The 24,216-nt window shown below is 39.4% G+C and overlaps 3 protein-coding genes across 3 annotated transcripts in view; 1 reads left to right on the top strand and 2 right to left on the bottom strand.

The window, feature by feature from the left end:
- LOC141333833 (uncharacterized) overlaps window positions 1-24,216 on the bottom strand; it is a 376,082-nt gene that overhangs the window by 269,357 nt on the left and 82,509 nt on the right. The gene's annotated exons all lie outside the window — the stretch shown is intronic.
- Window positions 10,485-13,156, bottom strand: LOC141333336 (uncharacterized). Its single transcript, XM_073838317.1, has 4 exons — window positions 12,431-13,156; window positions 11,705-12,260; window positions 11,466-11,587; window positions 10,485-11,163 (listed from the first exon to the last, which is right to left on the bottom strand). The coding sequence occupies exons 1-4, from the start codon at window positions 13,154-13,156 to the stop codon at window positions 10,654-10,656; spliced, it is 1,914 nt and encodes a 637-aa protein (XP_073694418.1). The 3' UTR covers window positions 10,485-10,653.
- On the top strand, window positions 17,848-23,463 carry LOC141333874 (uncharacterized). The gene is made up of 2 exons (XM_073839032.1): window positions 17,848-18,058; window positions 22,328-23,463. Exons 1-2 carry the CDS (start codon window positions 17,893-17,895, stop codon window positions 23,107-23,109), a joined length of 948 nt encoding a protein of 315 aa, XP_073695133.1. The 5' UTR covers window positions 17,848-17,892; the 3' UTR covers window positions 23,110-23,463.

Raw genomic sequence — 24,216 nt, 5'->3', positions numbered from 1 at the left:
AGAATGGGCCAGAATCACTCCTGAGCAATGCAGACGACTGGTCTCTCCATACAAGAGGCGCCTAGAAGCTGTAATCACCAACAAAGGCTTTTCTAAAAAGTAATAAATAAAGTGTGTTCAATACTTATTCCCTGTGTCATTTCACTCAATTTTAACTTATTATGACTCAAATTGTATACTAAAATGTTCTGATTTCTTTGTATGTATTCAATATTTGGCTTGATGGCTACATCTGGTGGAAATTTTGTGTCAATAACCCACTTAGAAATACCCTTACTGATAAATATGCTGATGTGTCAAATACTTATTTCCCCCGCTATATATATATATATATATATATATATATATATATATATATATATATATATATATATATATTTGAAGTTATGTAAGCTTGTACTGTAGAATAGGACTAAAACATTGTGAAATGAAAGCATGGATTCTAATTTCAACATTAATGAAAAAGAGAAACATTAATAGAACCATTAATTTAATATTAAAGTCTGGTTGAAGTTATGTAGCCTATGCTACCAACTAAGCCAAAAATAAGGAACGACTGAAATATCACAGCAAAAACTTTATTTTGCCACCAAATATGCATTTTATACGTTATCAACAGTTTTACAGACTCTCAAAGTAAAACATCAGCACAAAACAAAAATGACTTAAATATACCACAGCGTTTTTTTACGATAACGTTTAAGTGCAACTTAAAAAAAAACTAAGATTATGAGATTAATATGTCGAGAATAAAGTCGAAATATTACGATAATAATGTCAAAATATTACAAGAGTCAAGTCAATATGTTATTTAATTTAATAAAAATGTGGGGTATAAAAGTTTGGACGCCACAGACATTTTTGAGGAGCAGGTGGAGGTATTTTCACAAAGATTTTTTAAAAGAATTCACAAAAATTTTGAAAGATGATACTTTATATTAGAAATGTTTTATATTACAAGCAACAAATGCAATCAAAGACATTAAATATTATTTCCCAGCATACTGTCCCCGTGAGTATGACACAAGGTATTATTTCTGCTAATAATCCCACATACACTGCAAAAAATTCTTACTTAGAATTTGTGTCTTGTTTGTGTCAAGCACATGTCAAAGCTTAATGTCAAGCTGTGCATTCTGAACCCTGCTGCTGCTCGAGTCCTCACCTGTTCCAAGGCCTCAGATGCCACGCCCACGGACCGCTGACTGAATGTCTGATGCATATTGCACACAAAAGGGGAAACACTTCAGGATTTTTGAAATTGTCCCCATTATACAGGATTACCGGGAAATGTGTGTGTTGCGTTCTTTAATGTTTAAATCTTTAAACATAAAGACATACTGCCTAATATTTCTGCAACTTTTGAGCACAAATTGTAATAAAAATACTTTAATCTTCAGCATGATGCAGGCCACAAAATGACTGCAGATGGGCTGCCTGTTGAGTACACTGGCTCTACATAGTCAAAATTTGAGGTAATCTGAAGAATCATTCAACATTTGAAACTACAGCAAAGCAGATGTATAGACCAAGATGGCGGCGCGTACACATCGCGAGGCTCAGTGTCTCTCCAGTTTCTGCAAATTTGCAGTATTTTATCTGCTCATCTCGGGTCTGTTCATGCAGAACAGTAGTGCCTTTACATCGTACACCCGACAGGAGCTTTTGGATATTGGTTTGGACATTCTCGACGGTTTTATCAGCAATCTTCGACTCGTCCCTGAAATCGCAAGATCAGCCGAGGCTGCGCACTCTACCCGGCCGGGCGGAAGTGCTCGTAGGCGGCGACGCAACCGTGAAACAAAGACGGGGGAAGCGTGGAGGACTAAGAGCTAAGCTAAAGCTAACACCACACCGGCTCTCTTTACCCAGCATTTTCCTCACTAATGTACGGTCGCTAGTGAACAAAATGGACGAGATTCGACTCCGCATCAACCACAGCAAGAGACTTTGGAACTGTAATGTCATGATCTTCACTGAAACATGGCTAAACAGCGATATATCGGACAGTGCTATTGCTCTAACTGATCACCACACATTCCGGGCAGACAGAACGGCAGATGACTCCGGTAAGACCAGAGGCGGAGGATTGTGCATTTATGTTAACAAAGCTTGGTGCACAAACTCTGTTATTATTGGGAGACATTGCTCAGCTAACCTAGAGTTTCTCATGGTTAAGTGTAGACCGTTTTTATCTGCCGCCTGAATTCACCTCCACCATAATAACCGCTGCTTACATTCCTCCTGACGCTGATGCCAAGCTTGCTATGAATGAACTTCATGCAGCCATCAGCAAACAACAAACTACTCAGCCGGAGGCTGCATTTATTGTTGCGGGGGATTTTAATCACTCAAACTTAAAGACAGTACTCCCAAAATTTCACCAAAACATTTTCTGTCACACCAGAGGAAACAAAACTTTAGACCATGTATACACAAACATGGCTGAAGCTTATACTGTGATCCCCTCCCCCACTTGGGACAATCAGACCACCTTTCTTTGTTCCTCACCCCCAAATATTCACCCCTGATCAACCGTGTGAAGCCATCAGTGAAGACCATCAAAGTGTGGCCAGCAGGGGTAGACTTCACACTTCAGGACAGGTTTATACACACTGAGTGGAGTATGTTTGCTTCTCAGGCCACCTGTGGCTCTCACACGGACATTGACAGATACACTTCTTCTGTTCTGGATTATATCAACATTACCATAGACAGTGTTACAACCCAGAAACAGATCACCATATACCCAAATCAGAAGCCATGGGTGAACAAGGTGGTGCGTCTCCTGCTGAAAGCATGCAACACTGCCTTCAGATCAGGTGATGCACAGGCCTACAGCACTACCAGGGCTAATCTGAAGAGGGGCATCAAAAAGGCCAAGCACTGCTACAAACTAGAGGAGCACTTTTCTAACTCTGACCCTCGATGCATGTGGCAGGGCATTCAGGCCATCAGCGATTACAGACCCAGCCACTCCACCCCCACAGCCACTAATGTCTTCTTCCTGGATGAGCTTGATGACTTTTATGCACGCTTTGAGAGAGACAATACAGACACTGCCACCAAGATCATTCCCTCAACCGACCACTCACCCATCACACTAACCTCCTCTGACATACACACCGCACTGAGCCGGATCAACGCGCGCAAGGCTGCTGGACCAGACGGTATTCCTGGCCGCGTACTGAGGGCATGTGCAGAGCAGCTCGCTGGGGTATTCACAGACATTTTTAACATGTCCCTTGCCCAAGCAACTGTACCAGCATGTCTTAAATCCACCTCCATTGTGCCAGTGCCGAAACACTCCAACCCAACATGCCTGAATGACTACCGCCCTGTAGCACTCACACCCATCATTATGAAGTGCTTCGAGCGGCTGGTCCTCTCACACCTCAAGAACTCTCAATCCACACTGGACCCACACCAGTTTGCCTACCGTGGCAATAGGAGCACAGATGATGCAGTCTCCATAGCGCTGCACTCTGTACTCACACACCTGGACAATACAAACACTAATGCACGAATGCTGTTTGTTGATTTCAGCTCAGCATTCAACACTGTCAGACCATCTAAGTTAATCACCAAACTTAGAGACCTGGACATTAACACCTCACTGTGTAACTGGATTATGGATTTTCTGACTAACAGACCTCAGCATGTTAGATCAGGTCACTCCACTGCTCAGCATGTTAGATCAGGTCAAATCTGCTCCACTACTGTCACACTCAACACTGGTGTACCACAGGGTTGTGTGCTGAGCCCCTTCCTCTACTCCCTCTTCACCCACGACTGCAGGCCTGTTTATGGATCTAACTCCATAATCAAGTTCGCAGACGACACTACAGTGATCGGCCTCATCAGCATGAGACAGCCTACAGGGAGGAGATTCAGCACCTGGCCACATGATGCACAGACAATAATCTGCTCCTTAACACCACCCAGTCCAAGGAGCTCATTGTGGACTTCAGGAAGGGAAGAAGAGGTTCACACGAACCCATCCACATCAATGGGATGGCTGTTGAGACTGTTTCTTCCTTCAAGTTCCTGGGAACCCACATTTCGGAGGATCTATCCTGGACCACCAACACCTCCAGCCTGGTCAAGAAGGCTCACCAGCGCCTGTTCTTCTTGAGAACACTCAAGAAAAACCAGCTGTCCTCAGCTATCCTGGTGAACTTCTATCGCTGCACGATAGAAAGCATCCTTACAAACTGTGTCACAGTCTGGTATGGAAGCTGCTCTGTTGCGGAGCGTAAGGCACTGCGGCGGGTGGTGAAAACTGCCCAACGCATCATAGGGAGTCCAATACCAACCGTTGAGGACATTCATAAAAAACACTGTCTGCGTCGAGCACGCAGTATTCTTAAGGATTCCTCTCATCCCGCCCACAAACTGTTTTCTCTCCTGCCTTCCGGCAGGCGCTTCAGATGCCACAGGACTAGAACCAGCAGACTGAGGAACAGCTTCTTTCCCAGAGCTGTCTCCTTATTGAACTCTGCCCCCCACTGACACCCGCCCCTCTCACCCACCCCACACTCTCGCCACTACCATTGCACTATTTAATATTCTTTGCACTACACTGTACATACCCATTTGTAAATGCACATTTCCATTGCACATATACATATTGTAAATCTGTGATAAATCTATACATGTCTATTTGTAAATTCCTGCTTCAGTAAACAGCAACCTGTATATTATGTTCATATCTACCTGCAATTTACGTGATGTTTTATTAACAAGTTTCGGGAGGAGCTCGCGCAGATAATTAACACGGCCAATACACCATTAGTAATCAGTCTCCCTATCTAATCAACGCAGGGGAAAATCCCTATAAATAACACAACAATCCTACCTTCATCTCTTGTCTCGTGAAAACCTCTCCACCACCCCGTCTCCTCACCTTCAGCCCATAGGGGGAGCGCTTATAGGGTTCGGGCCAGTGCTGAGCTCAGACCCCTCCCCCTGGGTGGGGGAGAGCCCCGGGCTCGGGAATTACCACCGAGCTCGAGGCCCTCTCCCGGACAGCACCCCAAACATGCACAACCTTTCGCTCAGTTTATTATCTGTAAGAGGGAACTTGTGAAATTATAGTTAATAGAAACCTGTATATTATGTTCATCTATTTGTACATTCTAATTGTAGTTAATTATCATCTGTAAATTATGTTCACAGTACTTCATCTGTAAATATTATCCATATCCTCTCCCTGTACATATTTCCTATAAGTGCACTTATAACTTATAAATTATACCTATATCCTGCACTTGCTGCTTATTGCACTCCGGGTTAGACCTAACTGCATTTCGTTGCCTTGTACTTGTACATGTGTAATGACAATAAAGTTGAATCTAATCTAATCTAATGTCAAAAATGGCCACAGGAATGCATATCCACAAAAGAAAATAAAAAGCATCATGGTGAGGCATAAATAGATTAAGAATGCATGAAGGTGACAATGCGATTCTGCCCAGGTTCAACTGCAGCGTGAACATAGCCTTGATTTAACATAACTTTTTTTATTGTCATTCTATTAAACTGTCATGATTTGAGCCTCAGTCCCCCTGGGATCACAAACTCTTGCACCATACATCATGGACTTCATCCCCCACAAGCCACTGCACCCATCACTGCTCACACCTGCAGCTCATTCTCACACACACACACACACACACACACACACACACACACACACACACACACACACACACCTGCAGTTAATCACACAGACACCATATAAGCCACTGTCACACTTAGCTCTGGGCGAAGTCTTGTATTGCCCCGGCTGCATTTCTGAGCATTTCTTTCCGTGTTTGATTTCCTGTGTTTTGATTCCTGGACTCCCTCTTGTGTGTGATCTTCACTGCCCGCCCCGACCTTTATGCCTGTGTTTGACGACGATTTCTGCCTGCCCCTGTGTGTTTGTCTGTACGAATAAAATGCTGCAAATGGATCCGCTCGTCTCAGACCATCCTTGTGACAGAAGACTTCGCCACTACAAGGATCCAGCAGCTAGTATGGTGTCATCCGGTTCCAGCACGAACCCCACTGTACAGATCATGCGTCTCAAGCAGGGTGAGCGGTCTATTGAGGATTATGCTATGGACTTTGTGGAATTGGCTAAGCAGACTTCTATGGATGATGTATGCCTGATGATTTTTTTCCGTGGAGGACACTTAGAGCCATTGGCTTCACTGATGCCCACGTTCGAACCTAGCTGGACTTTACAAACTTACGTGGACATTGCTCTGCAAATGAGTGGCTCTCCCTTTACTGTGGGAATCAAAGAAGACAACAATGTTCCCACGGTAGACACCCCTCCAGAGCCTGTTCACAAGATGGCCGCCCTTCCTGAGTCAGTTCACAAGATGGCCGCCTTTCCAGAGTCTACACGCAAGATGGCCTCCCTTCTAGAGTCTGTTCACAAGATGGCCTCCCTTCTAGAGTCTGTTCGCAAGATGGCCGCCCTTCCAGAGCCTGTTCGCAAGATGGCCGCCTTCCCAGAGTCTTCGCTGGTGCCGCCCAGCCTTCCAGAGCCTCAGCTGGTTCCGCCCAGCCTTCCAGAGCCTCCGCTGGTTCCGCCCAGCCTTCCAGAGCCTCCGCTGGTTCCGTCCAGCCGTCCTGAGATTCCTGTCTGCCCGGTTCAGGCCACGGAGGCCATTTATGGACTGTATATTTTCCCCATTCGAGCTACGGAGGCCGTGTATGGACTGTTGAGTTTCCCACCCACCCTCCTTACTGCTCCAGTCCCACCACCTCTGTCTCCTGACAGTCCCTCTGCTCACCCTCAACCCACCTTCGGTGCAGAGGACTTGCCACGGGACTGCCAGTCTCCATCGGTGCCCTGGCTAGAGGATCCCTCATCATCGCCTCCAGCCTCAGAGTCCTGGACTCCGCCTCGGCCCTCCGACCCTCCGGTTCCACCCCGGCTCTCTGCTCCCTCGTTTCTGCCGTCGGCCCACCAGCTCCACCGGGCTCCATCGTCCCTCTGGCTCCGCCCTGGTCAGTCGTCGCCCCACCTTCGCCTCTGGACTCTACTCCTCCGGCTGCGCCTCGTCACTCCGTCCTACCGGCTCTGTGGACCTCCTCCCTCCCGTGGGCACAGCCTCGGTCCTCTGTCGCTCCGGCTCCGCCGCGTACCTCCGGACCTCCATCTCCGCCTTGGTTGCCAGAGCCTTGGGTTCCGCCTTGGCCCTCAGGATCCTCGGTGTTGCCCATGACCTTCGCCTCTCCGGTTCCGCCTCGGGCTCCGCCGGCTCCTCCTCCATCGGTCAGCCCCATGCAGGAGCCACCCCTTCCTCCACCATTGCTTCTCCCTCCGTCGGCTCCGCCTCAGTCTCCTGGTTCTCCACCTGCACATGGACCGGGGCCTCCATTCAGGCCTCTGTGCCATGCCCACTCCATCCTGAACTACCACACGGGTATTTGGAGCGTCTGGAAGCCGCTCCTAGGTGGGGGGCTCTGTCATGATTTGAGCCTCAGTCCCCATGGGATCACAAACTCTTGCACCATACATCATGGACTTCATCCCCCACAAGCCACTGCACCCATCACTGCTCACACCTGCAGCTCATTCTCACACACACACACACACACACACACACACACACACACACACACCTGCAGTTAATCACACAGACACCATATAAGCCACTGTCACACTTAGCTCTGGGCGAAGTCTTGTATTGCCCCGGCTGCATTTCTGAGCGTTTCTTTCCGTGTTTGATTTCCTGTGTGTGATTCTCGCTGCCCGCCCGACCTTTCTGCCTGTGTTTGAAGACAATTTCTGCCTGCCCCTGTGTGTTTGTCTGTACGAATAAAATGCTGCAAATGGATCCGCTCGTGTCAGACCATCCTTGTGACATAAACAAAGAACACACAGGGGTGTGTTTTGTGTTTTGAGGGCCCTTGGCAAGTGGTCCCAGGGGGGCCCCTAGGTGGATTTTGCGAATGTTTCTGTGTTAGGGATGAGTATCATTTACATTTTATCGATACTGATACAATACTGCTTATCGATACTGTTATACTACCTTCTATAAGTTGGTGCAAAAATTAATAATGCAAAAAGATGATGAAAATTTCAAGTTATTTTATTACTGCAGTTTACAAATTCCTCTAAACAAACAGAAAATGAGACAAAGCACCTTTTTAGAAATGAAAAGGCTCTTCAAAGAGAGAGAGAGGTTTCCTCAGCTTACCACAACATGTTTGAACATCATAGGAGCACAACACAATGGAATAAAGGATTATAGCGTCCCTAGCTATTTTTATGTAATAAAATTAACATATTGACTTTCTCAGGAAGCAGTTTGCTGAATGGCTTAAATACTGGCCAAACTTGAAAAGAAATGCAAATTATAAACTTTAGTGAAGATGCATGTAAACTGTGACAATTCCTATTTCAACCATGAAGTGTGCAGCTCGCTTATAGTGCAGACGTTTAAAGCCATTTGCACATTTTGAGAGGGAAAGACAGAGAGCTTGCGGAGATTTACTCATGCTGTTTGTAAAAAAAAAAACACCTGACAGAAAGTTTTCTAATTATTTTGTAAGTTATTTAATAAAGAAATATGAATTGCACCTCACCTTTGCCTTAAAATTATTTACCCTGTGCCGGACAGAGATTGAGACGGTGCCGCTGGCACATGCCAAACCTCTCACAGCAGGCGCGTCCGGTTATGAGAACAGCTTCTAAGTCGCAATTAACACAGAAGTATACAGAGATCAAACAACGCAGGTATCGATAACAGTATTGCTTGTCATAAAGCTTATCAGTAGTCCGATATTAAACCAATTACAAAAATTACCGGTTATCGATTCCCATCGGAAGAAATCGCGTTCCGCGGGGGCCCCCTGGACCATGGTGCCTAAACACGCTACTGAGAACACAAACAAGGTTTGCATGGCTTTTCACATGTATTTGTAAGTGTGATGGCAAAAATGTTATTTACTACAAGACTACAATTGAATTTCTTCCAGAATAAATGTGCAAATGATTGTAGAAATTGCTTCTTTTTCTAAATCTCTTCTCGCACTGAAGAAAACAGCAGTTTCTTGCCAGAATGAGTTTTCAAATGAAGTTTCATGCTGCTTAGACATGTGAAACTCTTCTCACACTGCAGACACTTGTAAGCAGTTTTGTGCAAGTTACTTCCAAATTGTAATACATTATATACAGTGTTGGGGTTAGTTACTCAAAAAAGTAATATATTACATATTACATATTACTCTCAAAAATAGTAATGCCTTACTTTACTTTATTACTCCCTGGAGAAAGTAACTAGTTATATTACTAGTTATATTACTAGTTACATTTTTTTTCTTAATTACTCTATAATTGCCTGCGATGCATCAGATGGAGGGAGAACATACAAAGGAGGAGTGTTCTTTAGAGTCTTTATTACGCCAACAACAGATTGGCACTGTTTAGCACAAATAACTACAAACAACTGTACTTGTGCAATCAAGTACAAACAAGTATTAACTTCCTCAATGTTTAACAAACACTGTCTGGTGCAAACAATCAATCAATTTGATAGTCAATTTATAACAAGTCCAAACATATTAACTTCCTCAACGTTTAACAAACACTGTCTAGTGCAAACAATCAACAACTGTACTTGTGCAATCAACTACAAACAAGTATTAAAGGGATGGTTCGGAGTAGATTTGACTTCATTGCTATGCACTCCGAAGCCCATGTAAATACCCCATCCGAAGTTTTTTTTTTACCTTGCTACAGCCGTACACGGTACATGTGATGTATCTCGTAAATTGCACTACTAAACGTGCACATAATCTTCTGAAAATTTGTAAGTCCACCATGAGTGTTTTAAAAACAACTTTTACCCGATCCCTTCTAGTCTCAAAAACTGACAAAAAATTGACATGCACACAGACACAGTAGGTGGACTTTTACATGCTTATCCCAATCCAGGTAAGTGACGTCGACTCGTCACCATTTGTAGTTTTTGAGACTAGTAGGGATCGGGTAAAAGTTGTTTTTAAAACACTCATGGTGGACTTACAAATTTTCCAATGCAGCGTTTTGTGAGTACATAACCTATTTACACTACTGTAGAAATTTGGTAAGATTACTTGCACGTTTAGTGGTGCAATTTACGAGATACATCACATGTACCGTGTACGGCAGTAGCAAGCCATTCGAGAAACTCTGATATCTCCCTCAATGTTTGACTAAGGTAAAAAAACTTTGGATGGGGTATTTACATGGGCTTCGGAGTGCATAGCATTGAAGTCAAATCTACTCCGAACCATCCCTTTAACTTCCTCAATGTTTAACAAACACCGTTTGGTGCAAACAATCAATTTGATTGTCAATTTATAACAAGTCCAAACATATATTAACTTCTTGAATGTTTAACAAAAACCATCTAGGGCAAAAACTCAACAAGTATTATTGATTAACAAGTACAAACAACAACAACAACAACAACAACAACAAAAATTCCTCAAAAAAATATATCCATAAATAAAAAAGACTGGCCTTACCAGCACTGTGTAGAGGAGAGGTAAAGCAAGTTAAAGTTAAAGCAAATACAGACTCAAAGTAAATAAATGAAAAATACAGTTGGCATTTACTGTAATGCATTTTTCTGGTGCAAAATATGAGCTTCCGAATGTGTCAGCTTATTCGTCAAAGTAGTGGTTATATCTCATAAGGAGGAGTCTCTCAAAGCGCTTGTCTCCTAACCTGTTCCTCCTTGGAGTGAGAACAAGGCTTCCCAGGCTGAATAGCCTCTCCACTGGAGCACTGGATGCTGGTGCTGTATTGTATTTTAAAGATAAGTTCTTAATTCTGGGGAAGTTCTCTAGGACCCCCATCTCTGACCCAGACTTCAGGTACTCCATCACCTCCTTGTCTGGACCAAAAAAACCTGAATCCTGCTCTTCCTCAAACACAAAAAAGTCATCCTCACTACTGCTGGATGCTGGACTAATCTGTGATGGCCTGACCTCATGCTCCTCATTGTGGGGGGCAGCCAGGGGTGAAGCATGACACTCTGTTATCAGCAGAGTCTTTAAGGCCTCTCTCCTGGTCTCTTCCCTCAACCACCTCAGCTTGAACTTCGGCAGAGTGACAGCAGCCAGGAGACCCTCCCTACTTTCCAAAACAGAAGCAAAGCGGGTTTTGATGGCCTGTAAGAAAGAGATTTCTAAAATTAGATTTTTGTCTTAGAGGAAAAACATACCTTCCTGTGGAAGGAGTTGACATGTAAATGATGCAACAGGCATATTGACTATACAAGGTCTTCAGAAACACAGTACCAGAATACAATTCTTACATTCTCTAAGACCCTATTTCAGTGTGTAATTTAGAAGACTGTGATAATGGAAGCATCTGTGATAGTGGAGGGATGTGCAATTGTGCATATGACAGGCTTCTCTCATATCACACAAAGTTACAGTCAGTAAGTCTTAAATACACACTCACAGCCTACCTGCACTATGACATCAGGCAGTTTTGCCATCATCTCGGAGAGGCCGGGACGCAATGCCAAGGTCTTTGACATCAGAGACTCCAGTGTCGGTAATAGATTGCCATAATAACAATCATTTTCCCCTGGAATGAATGAATAGTAATCAAGGAATGAATTACTTGTTTGATTCAAATGTTTAACATTCAAAAAAAGGAAAGGCAAGAAGCCACAGGTTTACATTAACCTATACTTTATCTCACCTTGTAAACGGTCCAAAGCTTTTGTAAGCGGTTTTGTGACTGTGCAATACTCTACAAGGAATTTGTACTCTCGCTCGGAAAAGGCTCGTACACCTAACTGACTGCAGAGAGTTGTCAACTGTGGTATGGATATCTCAGTTATTCGTGCAACTGCATTGTGGAAAGAGTTCCATCTCGTCACTGTAGGCACCACAAGCTTTTTTCCACAAAGGCTTTGCACTAGCTCTGCAGCTACTGTAGACCGACTGGCCTTAGTCCAGAGGGCAGAGCACTTTGCAGTGGCACTTCTGTAAATTGTTTTGTTTGTCACTGTCAACCATTTTTCAATATCAACAGTTGATATTAAATTAAGTGTGTGCGAGGCACATCTTAAATGAGGGGGGAGAGTAAAGTGTCCTGGGTCTTGTTCCGTGGAGAGCACTTCTTGTACGTCGGTAAATGACACTTCTTCATCCTCCCCTGATCCCTCATCCTCTGAATCGGATGCTGCTGCTGGCTTGGGCTCATACTCCCTGAATGTGAGAAGTGAAAGAAGAAAAAAACTATAATGTGTGGCCTATTCAATTAAAATGTAATCATATCATGTGTCTTCTTGATTAATGCAATCAAATTAAACAGTTCATTAACTTATACATTTGCAAATAAGTACAAGTAAGTACACTATTATTCAACTGACCTGAAAGCCTTCACAAAATTCGATCCATTGTCTGTGACTGTTGCTGTGACCTTCTCCGACAGTCCATAAGATGAGTGAACCTGCTCAATTTCAGTGGCCACAATGTCATATGTGTGTCGTCCTTTGATTCTTTTGCAGGCAAGGGCTGCTTTTTCACGATGGAAGTTGCTTGGATCAATCCAATGGGCAGTCATGCCTATGTAGCTTTTGTTGTGACAAGTCCAGATGTCAGCGGTCGTTGACACATACTCAATGCTCTCAAACGTTTTCTTCAGCTCACTTTCCATCATAGCGTAACATTTATCTATGTACATTGCGAAGGTTTTCCTGTCGAGAAACGGCTGGTCTGTCCCTGCTATCTGTATTTTGCAGATTATCTTTCGAAAAGACAGCGATTCGACGGTAGAAAGAGGTAACATTTCTTCTACTACATAGGAGGCAACAAGCTTATTTATCTCGGATTTTGATGTTGGTAGTACTTTATGTTCAAATGAAAGTTTTTGCTGCTTGTGGGGCTGCTCGTTCATGTCACTCTGTCGCTTTGCAACGAGCTTGATGTGTCCGTGCTGTCGCTGGAGGTGCTTCTTCAAGTTGGAGGTAGAGTTAAAAGAGGTGGAGAGCAGCTTTCTCCCCGGGCAGAGTGTGCACTTCACCGTCAAGTTATTTTCCTTCCGTTGAACATATTCAAAATAATGACTGAATCTCCACCCGTCGAAACTAGGTTTCTTTTGCTGAGAAGCTTCCTCTGAAAATGAGCTTGCTGTTGACGCTTCCATTTTTTCCCCATCTATCTTTGCGCGTGCCGCTCTGCTGCCGGCTGCAGGGTGTCGACCAATCGGTGATGGAAAATGATACCTCGTGCCAAATCCAGACCAATCACTGTTCCATTCTCGCCCCCTCCCCTTCCCTTTTGTTCTCTGTGTTGTCGTGTGCCTTGTGTGTGATGAAGATGCTACTGGCAAATGTAACGCAAGTAACTACCTCGGGAAAACTGTAATAATATTACTTTTTCAGACGAGTAATGCCTTACACTACTAGTTACTGAAAAAAGTAATATTATTACAGTAACGCGTTACTTTGTAACGCGTTACACCCAACACTGATTATATATTACTAGTTACTGTCTTTTAAAAGTAATTAGTTACATTACAATATTACTGTCTCTAAATTGTAATGCGTTACACTACTTTTTAAGTTACTTTTGAGTTACTTTCATAAAAATATCCACAGATTATAAAATGCCAAAATGTAAGTTTATAGCTGCTCATTATACATTAAGTTTAGGATAGCTAGCATAAAATTATGAAAACATATTTAGGTAGGCCTACCGGTAGCCTATGTTATATTAATGTTATGTTGTAGTTTAGGTTACACATGGATTAGCGCAAACCACATTAATACATTCATAAAAAACACTAGTAAATAAAGCAAAGTGTTATAATGTACAATCAATCATTAAACACAATAAATAGCCTATAGGCTATTTAAAGTTGTTTGCAGAACAAAACAAGAATGAAGAATATAAGTTGCTAAACAAGCCAAAACGAATTAGGGTAAAAGCGAAACTATAAAAGCAAACGACAGTGTTCTCACGCAGCCCGCCTCTCTCATTCGGCATGAATCCAATTAAATGTGTCCATATTCGTGATGTATTTAAAAGCTAAACTATTATGTAAAACAGGATTTGTACTTCACGCGCTTATAAAACATATAAACAACATATGCATTTTTTCTCTTCTCGACTCCTCAGCTCTCTTCGTTAGTATTAGTGGCACCAGTCCAAGTGTTTCCAGGAGTTAATCGTGCTATATCTTTATGGTGCTCATATTATGGCAATACTTTTTGAATTTGAATTGTACAAATTTGAATTATTGACAAGTGTCATTTCACAAAACTGAATATTATATGGCATTTAACATAGTTCTGAATTATATTTTTTTAAACTTGAATACTGAACATTTGAAACTGAACACAACTGAATTTTATTCAAATAGACATGTATTTTCAAACAGCAGATTTTTGTTCTGACTTCTAAGACTTCAGATATTCAGTTTTTAAAATACAACTTCAAGTTTTCAAGATGAAATAAAATTCGAAACATCAAATTCAGTGTTCAAAATTCAAAGCGCAGAAATTCAGATGTAGCCAAAGTCCCTTTAAGGCAAGTCATGTCACTCGGCGGCCATCTTTGAAACGCTACTCGGGCATTCAAGTGCAGCTCCTATCTCTTTGAATGGGGAAACATCAAATTCTCCAAAACTGTTCACCAAGCTTACGATTAAATTTCTTATTTTAAATCACCAAATAAATCCAACAAGAACTGCCCCATAAATATGGTTCATTGTGCTCCTATAGCATTAAAAAATGCTTATTTTTCAGGCAAGATGAGCCAGTGCGCATGCGCAGTACTGAGAGCACGTCTCAGAGTGCCTATTGTTTCTATAGCAACCAGGACTTCTAATGGCAGCTGCAGTGACGCGCTGACTTTACTAATCAATAATTGGCTATTTCATTAAAAAGGCGGGGCTTCGCGGCCATAATGAGCATTGCATTTTTCCCCATTCAAAACTACACGAGTGACATGTCTTGGGTATTCTATAGTCTTTGATGTAGCCTACAGAAAGTAGGTCAGAGGTTATGCACAGGCAAGAGAAGATGATCTACGAAAAGTCGAACGAAGCATTTACTGTGACCGAGAGGGGATATGTTTGGTTCACTTTGGCTAGTTTGTCATGGCCACAACATAATAACTACAGGCAGGGGCGTCGCTGCGTCGTTCTGGGCCCTGTGCACTGACTCAGCTAAGGGGCCCCCGCTGTACTACGTTCCGGGGGGGGGTTGATCCTCGGGGGCCCTCCCCACACTTGGGGCCCTGGTAATTTAGTCCCCCTTTTCCCCCAACTACGACGCCCCTGACTACAGGTGATAGGTACATGATAATACGCCGTGCCCACAAGTTATTATTTTGTGGGAACATCTAACTCGTGGGAGCGTGATAATATGTCATGGCCACAAGATGGCAGTGTATAGTTATACGGCATATACACATTTCTTTATCAGTCGGCTTTGCATTAAACGAAATGCAAAACCGCACACGCATTCAAAGGCAATTTTAATACCCGAAGTTTAGAAAGCGACTCCCCAACGCGCGCAAATTAGACTACATATATATCTAGGCTGTTATTAGTATGTGGGCTATAAAAGGTTGTGTTAGTTGTCTATAGCTTTGTATCATACTTGAGATCTCTTGACTTCAGGTTCTGAATAGTTTTGCAGACGAGGAATTTTTACTGGAAGTGCAGATTAGAGGGTGAATATAACATATTTCATTTTGGCTTATTGATAAACTATTACATTTTATAATTAAGGAATAAATCATTCACGCAGTTTCATTTGAAACACAATGAACACAACATGCTCATTTATCGTCACAAACTGGGGTAAATACATTACTAAAAAGTAAAAACTTAATTGCCATAATTGTCAGGCGTTTACAGTATTTGCAAAATATTTTAGCATATTAATAATACTAGCATAATTATACAGAGAGTTAATTAAAGCACTACACGAACTGAAAGGGAAATAAGCATATAAAACAATAAATATAGCCCATAAATATAGCCCTAACCAGTTAATATAATTATTATAAAATTAGGCCTATTGTATTAGCCTACTGTTTAATAATAATAATATACAAACATGAAATATAAAGAACCGATTTGTTAACGGGCAAGCAGTGCTCCTGCAGCCAAAATACTGCCACTTACGTCTCTTTGCGTCAGGCGCCGCGAGAGATAAAAATATGTTATGTCCTTTAACCAGATTTTTAACAACAAATAGAACATTTGTCGGTAGTGTTGAAAACGACGATCATGTAATGGAATTCTCCTAGTATGATCAATCAAAAAAAAAAAATTACAGAGATGTGCCTGACATGAAGACAGTCCCATGAATAGAGACTATGAATTATAAATAGAAGAACACATATAATACATTTCTGTTATGTTTTGTTTATTTTTAATGAAATCAAATGTGATCTTGTTTGCAACTATAGCAATGTCTTTCCCAAAACAGCACAAATCTGTCACGGTTCATGGGTTCACAGACTCATTTTTGCTGTGTTGGTGTGTTGGAACCGACTGTTTTCAGAAAAATTGCAATGGCATTTGCTTTTGGTCTTCCCTCCATATAAAGCCTAATAAAGTAGTGTTTGTAAGTGCAGCAGTGGTGGACGAAGTACACAAATCAAGTACTTGAGTAAAAGTCATTAAAATATTATTATAATAAATTATTGCTTCAGCAATTAGAAGTCAGAAGTAAAAAGTACTAATTAATGAAATGTTTATTTTGTAATTTTAACTTTTTTTCATGTTCAGTAGTTTTACATTATATGTATTATATATTTTATATAATCCTTATGCTTAAAATGCCTAGGGGAGATGGGCTTGTCAATATTTAATTAAGTGGAAAAAAACGTTAAAAATGAAAAAAAAACCTCACATAGGGCACAATGTATAAAATGAAGAAGAATACAATGCAAACATATGAAAATACATCGCTATATGCACACAATAGACGGCAGAATGTGAATGGGACTTTTATTTTGCTCTGGTGAAGTGAAGTCATAAAATTGCGCTGTGCTCCTCATCTGTTGTAATTCACCTGAAGAAAGGTTTGTGGTTTTAAATGTTTAAGTCAATGCAAACTGTTCTGTCAATTTAAACTGTTTTATAAACGATGTAAAATCAATATATCATTAATAAATACAATGTTGTAATGCTCTATTTAACGCTATTGTGTGAGTAACGCTCATCCACATGTGAGTAACAGAAAAGGTGCGTCTCATTTCGCTCCCTTTATCGTCAATCAGTTCATCGTTTAAGTGCTTGAAAGAAGTGATGACAGAAACGCATTTTTTAATCCAAATCAACTGAACCAAGTCATTCGTAAATGATTCAGTGATTCAAAGCGCTCGAATCAACGCACGCTCACCACAAACTGAAATACAATGAAAACAAACAAACAAGCGTCTGTATGACAATTTTGACAAACTGCAATTGTTTTCGTGAACATGGAATCTATTATAATATATTTTAATGAGGTGATTTACTTTGAATGGATCCCTTACCAGCAGGGTTGCTTTCAGAAAAAGGAAAATAAGGGACACTTGAAATATTTGTTCTGTACCACATGGTATTCATTTTCTGCCTTGGTTGTATAAAAGGAATACGAGACTAATTGTGTTCTATATAGCTTTCATATGAAACGCTTCTCTGATTCCTTAAATACAGGACAATTCTGTATTATAAGAAACGCGTTTGGAAACTACTTATAAAGTGTGATGATACTGAACTGGAGAGGTGTTTGAGACACACACACACACACACACACACACACACACACACAGATTTAGTTTGCATGTATTTTTCTTTCTATTAATTATTCTCATCCTAAACACACAGAACAAGTCCTGGTGAAGCGACTGAGATCCATGTGACACACTATTATAAAGATGGCATTTATTAAAGAGGAAAGTGAAGGCATGACGATTGAAGAAACATTCAGACATGAAGATACTGAGGAACAAATAAAGATGGTGTTTATTAAAGAGGAGAGTGAAGACATGAAGATTGAAGAAGCATTTGGAGTCAAACAAAAAGAAACTGAGGAACAAACAGGTTGGTTTTCATTCTCAAACTGAACTCACTCATTTGATCCTTATTACAATATCTGCTACTACAGAAATGGAGATATTAAAAAGTTATGTTGTGTGACATTTAAAAACAAAAACACCTTACATTTCTATCACTGAATTATGCAACTAAGATATTAACCTAACTGAACATAAATACACTAAGAAAAGGTTACATGGATTTACTTAACTTTTTATGTCAGTTAGGTTACTTTGCATTTAAGTAACATGATTAAATTACATACAATAAATTGTTCCAGTCCTACTGTATTATATACTATTCTTTCTTTTTTTTTTTTTTTACCTGTCTGGCACCATGTTAACCATTTTAATTTTAAAACTAATTTTCAAAATCAAAAATTAGTTTGCCTTAAAGTGAATGGATTTATAAAAAATCTCACAAGTGTTCAGCAGTCTTGGTTTGAGGGGTCTTCATTCATGTAAATGGCAAGTGGTTTCAAGATGCACTCACTTTTTGATTGAAACAAGGAAGCTAACAGATGGTTCTAAAGCAGAGGTTGTGCTATGGATGTCAGATATCAGTTTCAACTGTAGGTGCATGAATCATGACAAACCACACACACATTAGTATTGGTGCTGAATGAGAGGCATGTGAGTATTTGTGGAGTGCATTTCACACCCAATGCTAGTCTAAATAAATTCTTTTAGGCTTTATGTTTCTAATAAAAATTACATATAGAGTATGTAACTATAATCTGTTTTATGCTCCTTAAATATAATATATACTTTTTTTTACTGTTGTTCTGAATACTATTACATTTAAATAATTTTTTGCGGGGAGCTAAATGTTTTTATAATATTGGTAAATGCTTTTACCAGTAGCATGTATTACATTACAGTAATAATTACATAAAAATGCCACTTGTATGTGGTTTTTTTTCTCTCTACAATGCAGTTTTTTCCTGGTGAGATTTATAGTCAAGTACAGCTTATTTTCCAGAAAAAGATAGTTTGTTCAACCATGTGTCATTCATAGACCCTACACTTATTTTTTTCTGGCATCCATAGTGAGCAATGTAAATTTGGGAGTTAATAGCAATCCCACACTAGAGGATCTTAAAGAACGAGTGGAGGCATATGGTTGGAGTAAATCAGATAAAAATGAAGAGATTTGAAAATGAGGATCAGTAACTTGAAGTTTGTACATCAGGAAACTGAAAGCTGAAAGGTGATGAAGAATTGGAATAATTTCCTCATTCTTTCGTGTGAGGTTGATCAAAACTTCCCACATCCTGCTGACTAACAGAAGATTGAATATGAGTGATGTTATGAACAACAGATAGTGATGGCATACAAGGTAGTATATGAGGCTTTTACACATCTTGTTTAGTGCTTGTAGTTTTCTGAAAGGCAAGAAAGAACCAAATATCTATGCTTAATCACTGTAAATTATGTGACTGTACATTTACTGTAAATTACTGGCTACAGTTGCATCTCCAGCATACTTCAAATTGAAATTTTAGTAGCTGGCAAAAAATGGCAGCCAGACCAGTTGAAAAATCAGGTCCCGTGACCGCTTGACCATCCAATGACAGCATCCTTGCTTAAGTCTTACATGACTAATTTTAAAATCAAATAATTGCAATCCATCTTATTTTTCACCACGGAAATAAGCTGTTTTCTGTGAATGTGCGAGACTTCATGTTCATTCAGCTGCTGTAGGGAAGAATCACAATGTTCAATAGAAGGTAAAACTATTTGTGCTACAAAACAGCGTTCAAATTTAAGATAATAAGTAATTATTTAATTAAGTCAAATAATATGGGAAGATACACCAATTTGCAAGATCAAGCAGTAAAACAAGCTGTTTTGCAAAGCTAAAAATAGCTGGAAGTTGATGACACCTGAAGCCAGACATTAAATTTACAAATAAAATGCTGAGTCTATGGGTAAAATGTAAATACAGTTGCTAAGGTGTATAATTCACAACATTACAAACAGTATCTAATCACTTAAAAGTATGTTTTGATTTTACAAATCTTCATAAAGATGATTATTTTTTTAGTTTTAAAACTAAGACAATTGCAAGTATAGGCTTCTAAAAACATTTTTTTAAAGACCAGGGGCCGTATGTATAAAGCTTCTCAGAGTCAAATTTTAGTCTTAAGTTTTTTCAAAATTCTAAGAGTGACGTAATTTTACTCTTATTTCTGGACTTAAGATAAAGAGTGATTCATAAAAGTTCTTAAGTGTTAAGACTAGGTCTCAGCTCCTAAATATTTAAGAGAGTTGGAGAGGTCTCCTAACCTAGTTAGGAGTAACACAATGGCAGCAAAAAGGAGGAAACACACTTTACAATACGCATATGACATATTGGAGTTATATGATGATATGCAGTTGATAAAATGATACAATCGTGACCATCAAGCATTCTTTAATGTATTTATTTTTGTAATTGACCAAGTAATAAGCATAAAAACTTAATCCACTCTACAAATCAATGCTCTAGCTGCAATAATATGTTTGTTTGTTTATTTATTTTCACTGGAAAATTTGAAAGATTGTAAAAATGCAGCAAAGCACTGGTGATGACACAGAAAGCAGGGTCTTAAATATTGTGACACTAACCTCACCAAACACATCAGTGACCAAAAGTGATGTGTGGAGGGTTTTAATGACCTCACATTTCACTTAAACCATCAAAATATGAAAAAACACTGATCAATGTTGCTAACTGCTTTCAATTGAAAGTAGTTAAAACAGTCACACAATGTAGCGGATGAGGACATAATGGTGAGTTCACTTATCTATATAATATAAATATATCAGTGGGAGAGTGTTGTAATCTAAATAAGGTTTAGTCTCAAAGTCTCAAAAGGGGGAAGGACGTCAACAAATCTAGTGACAAAATCACTAAACTGTCAACATTGACATTGAATACAACATAATCAGTTATTAATTTTGTGTTGGTCCTCTCTTGTTTTTGCATGTGTTCATAATTTCTTTGTAGGACAGCAATGCCAAAAAATATGACACATTTACTGCATTATTATCAAAAAAATAAAAGTAAAACAATTGACTCCAAGCAAATATGCAATATGCTTACAAAATCAGTAACACTTTTTTCTCTCTCTTGGCCACAACTTAAAGGCAGTTTATTGACTTTCCAACTGACCGTCAAACCATGCTGCAAAACAAGAAACTTTTAAGTTTGTGGGCTTTCTTTGAGTTCTTGGAGCTGTTCACATCATTGCTCCAACTGTAAATGAGGAGACATGGATTTCAAAGCATTAATAATAATTTGTGATAATTTTCCACAATGCAAAGCATTTGTTTAAATACACTGAAATATTAAATAGTGTCTTAATTAAATGTTTGTATTGTAGTTCCATCAAATAATCGGTGTTGTGCTGCTGTGACTCACATGAGCAGGCTCACTATTGGCTGATTCAGAGGTCAAGGGCGGCCATTTTGTGTTTCAATCATTGTAGTCCGTAATTTACAACGCTTAAGTCAGAACTTAAGAATCAGTCTCAAACTTTACTGAAAGTTGCTTTTAGATTCTTTATAAAAGTCTCCTACTCTTAAAAAAGTCCTACTTCTTATTAAGAATTTTTTGACACTTAAGTCAAAGTTTAAGACTACTCCTAAGAGCATTTCTTAGAAGTTTTATACATACGGCCCCAGATCATCTAATTGGGAAGAAGTAGCAGGTCTGAATTGTTGAATTCAGGCAGTGAGGCAGCCTTTTTAGTTTACATGTCAATCCTTTAAGTGAACTGAATACACGAGTATCATCATAGTAAGAAACAAACTCACTCAACAGCAATGTCTTTGCAGAATTCATGACCCGGTTACTCAAGATAATCCACAGACCTTATTGTGAGCAGTTTTATGTAGGAAGTATATGTACATGAAACTACTCACAACAAATTTGTGGATGACTTGACAATAAAAATACAATAAAAATTAGAAGGATATCAACATTACCGTAGTTCACTTTCAGATCAAAAATATCCAAGATGTTCATGTTTTTCTTTCTTCAGTCGTAAAGAAATTGTGTTTTTTGAGGAAAACATTTCAGTAGTTCTTGTCCATATAATGGACTTCTATGGTGCCCCGATTTTAAACTTCCAAAATGCAGTAATTTTTTTTTTTTTAGAAAATCGTTTTGCTAGATAAGATGTCACATAGTTACTTTTTTTTTTGGACAGCATTAGTCTAAATTTCTTGATGTCTGTTGCTTTGCGCCATTAAACGTGTGTTAACCTGTATTTTTCTTATTTTACCTCAGACCTGAAGAGTCTACATCTGAACGAAGCAGACGAGAACGATCAAAATGAGAAACATCACGATTTCAAAAGCGAAGAAAAATCAATTGTTTTCTCACAGACTGAAAATACTTCCTCACCAAAAAAAGCTCAAACTACAAACCTCAATTCCCACATTATCATTCACACTGGAGAGAGACAATACACCTGCGAACTGTGTGGAAAGAGTTATACACGGAATAGTCACCTTATTGTCCACATGAGAAGTCACACTGGAGAGAAGCCTTTCACCTGCAAACTGTGTGGAAAGAGTTTCACACAAAATGGAAATCTTAAGAGTCACATGATCATTCACACTCGAGAGAAGCAGTTCATCTGCCCTCAGTGTGGAAAGAGTCACAGAAGTGAAGAAAGCCTTAATAATCACATGAAGATTCACTCGAGAGAAAACAGATTTAAATGTCATCAGTGCGAAAGGAGTTTCGCAGACATGAATCACCTTAAGAGTCATGTAATAACTCACATCAGAGGAAAGTCTTTCATGTGCCATCACTGTGGAAAAAGTTTCTCAAGAAAAGGAGGCCTCAAAATTCACATGAGAACTCACACTGGAGAGAAACCTTTTACCTGCGAACAATGTGGAAAGAGTTTCATGACTGAAGTAAACCTTAAAACTCACATGAGAGTTCACACTGGAGAGAAGCCTTACAAGTGTCTTCAGTGTGAGAAGAGTTTCACATACCAAAACAGCATGAAATATCATTTGCAAACTCATTCTGGGATTAAATCGCCATTTTCCTCATAGTGATGAGGTTTAGAAAAAGAAGCCATTTCTACAATCATCTGGATAAAATTGTGGTCAGAGTAATAGAACATTCTGTGAAATGCAACAATGTAATTGAAGGATTATAAATAAATTGACTTAAACTAAACAAAATAACTAGTTTCCATTGAATCTAGGTGTGTTTTTAGCTTGTTTTGTACTCAAATCAATTTTAATTTTATGAGTGTTTTAGCGCCACATAAAAAAAAGATTACGAGACTAAAGTCATAATATAAAGTCATTATATTTTGACAATCAGATCAAAATGGCGAGAATAAAGTTGTAACCAGATGAAATTGCAGTTAAAATCTTTTGAGAATAAAGTCATAGCAAGGCCAGATGATGAATGAATGATTGCAAATTATTTTTCACGACTTTAAATCTTCAAATCTATTTATTCCAGTGACTCAGTAACAGCAGTACACTTTGTGATTTGTTGCTTTACACAGATCAGCTTTGTAAATTCTGTCAATTTTATCACAAAAAAAAACACATTTTATAAAATTAGCCTGCGCAATATAGGCTAATTACTCTCAAAATATTATAATAACTTATATATAAATATATATATATATATATATATATATATATATATATATATATATATATATTAGCTTTTTATAATCTTGTATTGCTATGACTTTATATTCGTAATTTTGACTTTATTCTTAAAATATTACAACTTTATTCTCGTAGAACTTGCAAATATTTCAGCCAAAATTTTTGCTACCACAAGTTGTAATTGTTGATTATAACTGCTTGGGCATGGACTTCACTGATGTAAAACAATATTCTTCATCAAGCTGATTCCAACTCTTTGCAAGTTCTTGAATAGCGTTTGACAGATCAGCCTGGCAAGATGTAGCCTTGTCATGGACCAATTCATGGTCATGGTCAATTTCCACCATACATTTTCAATCGGATTAAGATCTTGACCGTTTGTTGCTAAATCTACTCAAACAGTTTTGATGTTTACTCTTACCTTTATACTCTCTTTATAGGTCTTAAACATAGACTTTAAATTACCTTTATGACAACATTTTCTTATACCTGTAGGAAGTAGGAACCTTCTCCAGAATGCTTATAACC

The sequence above is a fragment of the Garra rufa genome, chromosome 4, assembly GCF_049309525.1.
Source record: "Garra rufa chromosome 4, GarRuf1.0, whole genome shotgun sequence".
Lineage (NCBI taxonomy): Eukaryota > Metazoa > Chordata > Actinopteri > Cypriniformes > Cyprinidae > Garra > Garra rufa.
This window is presented reverse-complemented; position numbering and strand designations above follow the sequence as displayed.